At 43.7% G+C, this 8,365-nt stretch overlaps 1 protein-coding gene across 1 annotated transcript; it reads left to right on the top strand.

Moving 5' to 3' along the window:
• Positions 1–459: 459 nt before the first annotated feature.
• Positions 460–4,532, top strand: Avpr1a (arginine vasopressin receptor 1A). The gene is made up of 2 exons (XM_057757915.1): positions 460–1,643; positions 3,949–4,532. The coding sequence occupies exons 1-2, from the start codon at positions 662–664 to the stop codon at positions 4,233–4,235; spliced, it is 1,269 nt and encodes a 422-aa protein (XP_057613898.1). The 5' UTR covers positions 460–661; the 3' UTR covers positions 4,236–4,532.
• The last annotated feature ends 3,833 nt before the right edge of the window (positions 4,533–8,365 follow it).

The raw sequence follows: 8,365 nt of genomic DNA, 5'->3' as shown, positions 1-8,365 counted from the left end.
TAAGTCACGCTGTTTCTACTCCCAGACAACGTGTAGCGGGAAACCGAGCAAGAACGAGCGGAGAATAAAATCTGCGTGAGCGGTAGCCTAAGCGCGGAGCTGGGGAAACGCTCGGTCTGGGGGACCAGGCAGAACCCAAGTTCAGGTGCGCTGAGTTCGCAGTCAGCGGCAGCAGACTCAGATCTCTGAGGACACATTTGCACTTGTGGATGTCCTGCGTAGCTTTAAATTGACTTGTAAAGAGGGCGGGAGCAAACCCTGAGGAGCCCAGAGAAGTTTGGGACAGAGCGGGAAAGCGCCTGGCTCTGCAGAGGAATCCAGGAGTCTCAGCTCCACCCCTGCTGCAAGAGAAGAGGACAAATCACAAACGACTCGGAGAGGTGGGGGTTAGGGATGTGGGGGCAGTCTCCAGCCAGTAGGACTTGAGGGATCGCATTCTGAGACAGCCAAAGAGTGTATCGGGAGCGCGGAGTGTTGGAAGATCTCGGAACTATCAGGAGCGGGTCCACGCACACATCCGACCCCAAACCGCTCGCCTGGCGCTCTTGGGGTTGCGCAGCCGAGAGACCAAAAGGAGGGACAACGCGCGGAGGAGCTTAGGACAGGGTTTCTTGGAGGCGGGAAGGAAGCAGCCCACGCGAAACAGGGCTGCCCCGACAGCATGAGTTTCCCGAGAGGTTCCTATGATCGGGCTGCCAACAACTCCAGCCCATGGTGGCCTCTGAGCGCTGAGGATGCCAACAGCAGCCGGGAAGCAGCGGGGCACCAGAAAGGTAGCAACCCTCCCGGGGATGGGGATGTACGCAACGAAGAGCTGGCCAAACTGGAGATCGCCGTGTTGGCGGTGATTTTCGTGGTGGCCGTGCTGGGCAATGGCAGTGTGCTGCTGGCTTTGCATCGCACGCCACGCAAGACGTCCCGCATGCACCTCTTCATCCGACATCTCAGTCTAGCCGACTTGGCGGTCGCCTTCTTCCAGGTGTTGCCGCAGCTGTGCTGGGACATCACCTACCGCTTCCGCGGGCCGGACTGGCTGTGCCGCGTGGTGAAGCACCTACAGGTGTTCGCCATGTTCGCGTCCGCCTACATGCTGGTGGTCATGACTGCCGACCGCTACATCGCGGTGTGCCACCCGCTCAAGACCCTGCAGCAGCCCGCGCGCCGCTCGCGCCTCATGATCGCCGCCTCTTGGGTGCTGAGTTTCCTACTGAGCACGCCACAGTACTTCATCTTCTCCATGATCGAAATCGAGGTGAACAACGGCACCAAAACCCAAGACTGCTGGGCTACCTTTATCCAGCCCTGGGGTACCCGTGCCTATGTGACCTGGATGACCAGCAGTGTCTTCGTGGTACCTGTGGTCATCTTGGGTACCTGCTATGGCTTCATCTGTTATCACATCTGGCGCAACGTCCGTGGGAAGACGGCTTCGCGGCAGAGCAAGGGCTCTGGGGAAGACGTGGCTCCCTTCCACAAGGGGCTTCTGGTCACGCCTTGTGTCAGCAGCGTGAAGACTATTTCCCGTGCGAAGATCCGCACGGTGAAGATGACCTTTGTGATCGTGACTGCCTACATCCTCTGCTGGGCTCCTTTCTTCATCGTCCAGATGTGGTCAGTCTGGGATGACAATTTCATCTGGACCGGTAGGTAGTGAGAACATGGAGGCTGCGTGTGTGTGTGTGTGTGTGTGTGTGTGTGTGTGTGTGTGAGAGAGAGAGAGAGAGAGAGAGAGAGAGAGAGAGAGAGAGAGAGAGAGAGAGAGAGAGAGAGTGCTAAGCTTCTACATGTATAAGAATGGATGTCTTATTTGCAACAATGCAAATTCCTGAGGCCTCCACCCCAGACACAAGAGGGGCCAGGGCTCAGCATGCATGACCATACTAGACTCACCCACTAGCTGCAAAACAATAATGACATCCTGCCAAAAGACTTAGACTTTTTGACTATCCTGCTTTCAAGCCCATTGAGGCTCAGGGTATATTCTTAGTGTCAGGATGGATTTTTCTTGGATTTAGGAAACTATCCTAATTAACAGCAAACTTTGGATGAAATTCTTCCAAAGTCAAGGATAGGGATGGACACATTTTTCTGGAAAAGTCTGGGAAAGGACTCAAGAAGTCTAGATTGGCATTTAGTTTGTGCATCCTTCCTCATAATAATAGCTTCATTTTTCTACCATAATAACTGTGCTTCTGGCACTCTGAAGTGTTGATCATCTAAATTTGCTGGACTCATTCATTAGTCTTTCAGTACAAATTTGACAAGGAACTATCCACACCACACAAATCGCTCTGGAATTTACTGTGCAAGTTCCCCACTCCCATAGGCTGGTTTCATTTTATTTCCTTCACAAAACAGAAAAACTCATTTCCCGGGAAGCTGTTATTTAGCTTTATGTCTTGTAATATATCTTCTTTTAATAAGAAAAAAATCCATTTTCCAAATCCAATGACTTACAGAAGTGTTCCTGATGAAAACTCCAGACAGGACAGAAATATCTGGGGAAGCCATATCTTTTTGCAATTTTAGGATTGAGGCATGAAATATATATGATGTATTTTATGAGTATTAATTTTTAATGTTTGTAGATTTCACTTAACTAAATACTTTTGTAGGTTATATCGCCAATAATGAGGAATAAAGCAAAGTCCTTTGTATTTACCTTTCCCCTTGGAGAAGCCTCTAAGTGTGCCAATCAAATTTTAAGATTCTATCACTTATTGAAATTTGGACATAATTACCGAAATGTTTTCGTGTGCTGCACATGTTGAGGATGTCTATTAATTTTACTTGCCATGCTTGGCTTGTGGTCATCTGCAGCACCTAACTCAGTACTGACTGATCCACAGCCGTGGTTCTCAACAATCCCAACGCCGTGGCACTCATACGGTTCCTCATGTTGGGCTGACCCCCAACCGTACGATTATTTTCGATGCTACTCCATAACTGTAATTTTGCTACTGTTATTATTTGTCACGTAAATATCTGAAACGCGGAATGTTCTTAGGTGACCCCTGTGAAGAGGTTGTTCAGCCCCCAAAGGGGTCGCGACCCACAGGTTGAGAACCCACTGGTCTACAGTTCATTTTTTCCCATGGTGAAAGGGAAAGTGAAATAAATGATCCAAGTTCATGTGGTAATCAGGAGAAACTGGTGTTTGGTGTTTCTTCCTGTTTGTTTTCTATTATTGGTGCAATAATTCCACTTTGAAAAGTTGTGGTAGCTGTGTAGCTTGCCAGGGGTAACTCACAGAATATTTCAAAACCCTGTTTGAATCTCAAATTCAGCTACTTGGGGTTTTGTTTCTATCCATTTTGATTATGTTGTTTTGTTTTTATTATTTTTATTATTTGGAACAGGGTCCCATAGAACCCAGATGTTTTTCTCATAATTTGTTTGAACTACAATCAAATATGGTCTTTAAAAATCAGGCCAAATGCCTAATGGCTCTCAAACAAGCTGCTAAATGACTAGAGCTAGCATCCTTGGAGATCTATTTCCACTTCCCTCTTCCAGAGAGTTTCATTCACATTTTCTAAAGGCAGCTCTTATGGCATACTGTGCCCACGTTATTAGGATGAACATAGATTTCCATTCTGTGAACACCATGTCTATCCGCAAAGGCTTCTATGTACAGAATACAGTTTTCAAATAAATTATTCAATAACTTCACCTTCTTGGAATTCCTATCCATTACACCGAGCTGCTCTAGCTGTGGTTGGTTTGAACTATTTGCACTAATTTTTTAGATTTTTTTTACAGCCAATTTCCCAAAAGCATTCATATTCCTGAAATACCAACTGTTTTCCTAACAAATAAAATGTTTATTTTTTAAACTACCATGCAACTTTTCAACTCATGAGTCAGGAGGAAAGGAGATCAATGCAGTGTAGTATGCAGGGTCTTGCTCTGACTGTTTAAACAATCTCTCCCATGATGTTCACACAGATTCAGAAAACCCCTCCATCACCATCACTGCATTACTGGCCTCCTTGAACAGCTGCTGCAACCCCTGGGTATACATGTTCTTTAGTGGCCACCTCCTGCAAGACTGTGTCCAAAGTTTCCCATGCTGCCAGCGCATGGTGCAGAAATTCAGCAAGGATGACTCGGACAACATGAGCAGAAGACAGACTTCTTACTCTAACAACCGGAGTCCGACAAACAGCACAGCGACGTGGAAGGACTCCCCTAAATCTTCCAGGTCCATCAGATTCATTCCTGTTTCCACCTGAGCCGCACAGCCATGCAGCCCGACTCTAGGGGGAGGGGGCTTTGGGGTCCAATGTCTAAATCCGGCTAGAAATCATAAGAGCAGATGAGTTTATGTGAGGTAACCACGAATCAGGTCAATACAAACATTGTTTCTAGCTGTGTTTTCCTCATTGCTGTGATCCAAAGCTGAATTATTTTTGCATAAACTGTTAATGAAGATGTGCCACCCTGAAATGTGTAAGCCTGGTTCATAACCATACTGAATTTATATTTTGGGGTTGATGTTTTTTTTACTGTATTTTTATTTCTGACATAAGTGGGCCTTGATTGGTTTAAGTCATGTGATGTGTACTGTCTCTCAACAAAGTGAACTCATGATTTGAAGATTGCTGTTGCTGTCAATTTGTACATCGTGAAGTGAACAAGAGGTGTGGGAGGTTTGGGTTGAGAATGTTAAGGAGAAAGCCTGGTACCTGGCGGTCCCTTCTTTGCAGTCCCAATGTTCTATTGTCTCTGAAAAACATGCTTGCTAAGAGGCTAAAGGTTTGACAATGTCATGGACAGTCCAATAGTTTGTATAAGGGATGCCACATTTTATAGAAGCATAGAACAGAAGGTGCCTACAGACATTCTCTTGGATATTTTAAACATACATTGACCAGCATGATAAGGTATCCTGAGCTATGCCAGATGTTAACACTATGTATCTACTTGGTGAATCCAGGTTAATAAATTTTAAAAAGTCTCTTAGAGTAACTCCAGATATAAGATGCTCACATCAGGTTTGATTAAAAGCTGTTTACTTATTTCTTCCTGATAAGATGCTCACATCAGGTTTGATTAAAAGCTGTTTACTTATTTCTTCCTGTTTCCAGTCCACACAACAGTTCCAGAACACAAAGGGTGAAGAGATATGGGGAAAGAGGAGACAGATGGAAAGAGAAGGGGTCTGAGCCTTGTCTGGGTTCTGTCATTCACTGTACCACTTCCAGCAAGACTTAAAAGTATAAAACGTTTGTTTCTCGGCTGTACACTGGACTTTCTAAACTCACCTTGCAGAGTTGTGAGGATGAAGTGAAATTAAGTGTGTGGATGTTTAAAAACATACAGTGCTATCGATCAGCAAGCAAGTTGTTTTTATTATACTCTTGGGATCCTTTGAACTACAGATTTTTTTTATTTCGGCTTATTTTTCACTAACTAACATTTGTTGTTTCATGTCTGGAACACAGAATCCTAGGATTTAAATATAGATCTGCTGATTCATGGTAAAGCCTTGTCAGCCACTACTGAGCCTGGCTCGCCTATGTCACAGAAGTCTTCCAGCACATAGCTAGAACTGGCTTTCAGAGCAGATAAGCTAATGCCAGCTACGATCATCACATTCTTTCATTTCTAACTGAAGAGAAGTTGCAACACTCCTTGACTGTGCATTTTTCTTTTTTTATCAATGAGACTCTGTTGTCTTTTTAGCTCGTCAAGATCAGGCAAGGATTTGATGACACATCACAGATATTTAGCAATTCTCAGAGTAATGGTTGCTTTTAATAGCATTATCGAACTTCTTTTTTTTTTTTTAATGCTGTAGATAAGAGGCTGTTGGCTGGATGGCACCACAACAACCTGAAACTCACAGCTTCACTCCCCTGCGTTCTGCTGCATTTCCAAGTCCTCATCCCTCAGAATCTCTGGGTTGATAGGTCAAAAACTATTTCCAAACATTCGGGAGAGATAGTCCCCTTAGGTTTTAGAATTCTTCTTCCTAAAATAACAAGTTGTGCTGTGACATGGAGAAGTACTTGCTTTTTAATCTCCAGCACTGAAAAAAAAATCACATCAAGCAAAAATTGTGTGTGTGTGTGTGTGCGCGCGCGTGTGTGTGTTAAAAGTCACAGTTCAACCTGAGCCAGCAACTCCAGCAACTATGCCTTTACTGTTTGTGTTAGAAAACATAACCAGAAGCCTGTCTCTATTAGATGGTCAGTCTATTTGACAATGTCTCTTCAGTTATTCGAAAACTAAAGCTTTTAGATTAGAATAAACAAGAGCCTACCTTTCTTTTCTTTTCCTCTCCCCCCCTCTCTTTCTTTCTTTCTTTCTTTCTTTCTTTCTTTCTTTCTTTCTTTCTTTCTTTCTTTCTTTCTTTCTTTCTTTCTCTTTCTTTCTTCCTTGGTGTTTTGAGACAAAGTTTCTCTGTAGGTTTAGATCCTCTCCTGGAACTAGATCTTGTAGACCAGGCTGGCCTTGAACTCATAGAGATTCACCTGCCTCTGCCTCCAGAGTGCTGAGATTAAAGGTGTGTGCCACCACCGCCTGGCAAGCCTACCTTTTCTAAATCCATTTCCAAAACATTCCAAAGACTTTTGGGCATCCTTTCTGTTTCCAAATGCCAGCATGTGCCTCCAAGTTAAACACTTCCATCTGACCCTTTTCCTAGGAGTGACATCAACCTACTCACGAGGGTGTTCTCCCCTTTTTATGGTGGTAAAAACCAAAAGTATCATGATCTGATATGGCAATCTGGCTGTGTAGAAGTTAGTTTTCATTGTGTATCACATCATGATATCCTATTATCATCCTTTTTGGAATATGTCAAGAAATTAAGGAGTGATCCAGGAACCTAAGAAGAAGCAGGTGCTAGTTCTGCAGCAGGTGGGTATGAAATTACCCTCTGTGGTGTAGGAATATAAAATCTCCCTAATGCTAAACCTTTCTGATGGGGAGTACTCAGAGACAACATGCATATAATAGCCCCAAGCAATATTCTACATTAGAAGAGGCCATCTTTCCATCTCAGAAGAAGGAAGCTACAGGCTAAAGGTAGGAGATGTTCCGGGACAGGAAACTTTCCTGTCCTTGGCCAAAGGGAAGATCTGAGGGACTATCGATGCTCGACGGAGTTTACAGTCAAGTGGAAGTATGTCACCTCCCTGAGGGAGGTCCCTGCAGGTACACAGCACTAACGTATCTATGTGGGTATTAGATACGTGCTTGAGTAAGGCCCACTAGAAGGGGAATGTGGATTATTAAGTTGGTTGATAAATATCAACAAATGATGATAAATAAGCATTTTGCAGTATATATTCCATACCTAATGGATTAGTACCAGGACATAAATTTTTAAAGTCTGAAACTAGTTGGTGTTTTCTCTTATAAAATCTCTGAAGCATAACCAGACAGAAAATTGGTGAACTGTATTTATGACCTAAGTACACAATTATTATCTTCACAATGAAGGTTTAGCACCTTCATGACTAAGAAAGTTTGGTCAAGACCGAGAAGGATGTGATGACTGGGAATGGCCGCAGTTTCAGAAGAGAAACAAATCAGGTAGTTTTAGCAACTTAATGGCCTAAGCCAAGTTTATTACAGCTTCTAGAGAGGCCAAATGATTGCGATGAAAATCACAGATTTCATCTGTTATTACATAAATAAACCAATACAATTAGCTTCAAGTTTATTCTTCTCCAGCTCTAAAACCTAGAGTTTTAAACTTATTTCAACACTGCCCACTTAAACACTTGGCTCCACTTATGACAATAATTAGGTGTGGTGGAGAGAGAAATTGAATGTACTCTTTTACCATGAATATCAGAGATTAGGATCCTAAAACTTGCAAAAATGGATTCATGCTGAGCAGCAGCTTTGTTAGAGAAAGCCAGTGTGTGTGTGTGGGTGGGGGGGGCATCCTGGATGCCACTCCTTGAAGAAGCCAACCAGCCAAGGTAACTAAACCCATGCATGTGGACTTTCAAAGCCAGTCAGTGCCGTGATGTGGACGATGAGTAACAGAATAATCCATCTTAGAGAATGATCTGTGGTTAGAATTTGACCTCAGCCAGTTTGAGCCCACGACGGTTGTCTCAAGACAGCGTCAATGGGCTGAGTGTAGATGACATTTCCATTTATATCAATGGATATTGTTATAACACCATCCAGCTGGACTGCATCACCATGAACCACAATATACACACTAGTGAGCCCTGTTAGCACAAAACACGCATTATTGCAGATTTCTTTGAATGCCACTTTTTATATTTGCCGAGAGTCAAGCCCAGGGATTGCCTCACATATTCAAGACAAATACTTCACTGCTAAACTGTACTGTCAGTCCCTTCTTTTCATAATTAATATATGTGAATGTATTATA

Source organism: Chionomys nivalis, chromosome 25 (assembly GCF_950005125.1).
Source record: "Chionomys nivalis chromosome 25, mChiNiv1.1, whole genome shotgun sequence".
NCBI lineage: Eukaryota > Metazoa > Chordata > Mammalia > Rodentia > Cricetidae > Chionomys > Chionomys nivalis.
The sequence above is the reverse complement of the archived record's forward strand: the minus strand, read 5'-3'. Positions and strand labels throughout refer to the sequence as shown.

Coding starts and splice junctions, on each gene's coding strand:
- Avpr1a (XM_057757915.1), top strand. CDS start 662: ATGAGTTTCCCGAGAGGTTCCTATGATCGGGCTGCCAACAACTCCAGC. Junction 1,644..3,948: donor TGACAATTTCATCTGGACCG/GTAGGTAGTGAG, acceptor ATGTTCACACAG/ATTCAGAAAACCCCTCCATC.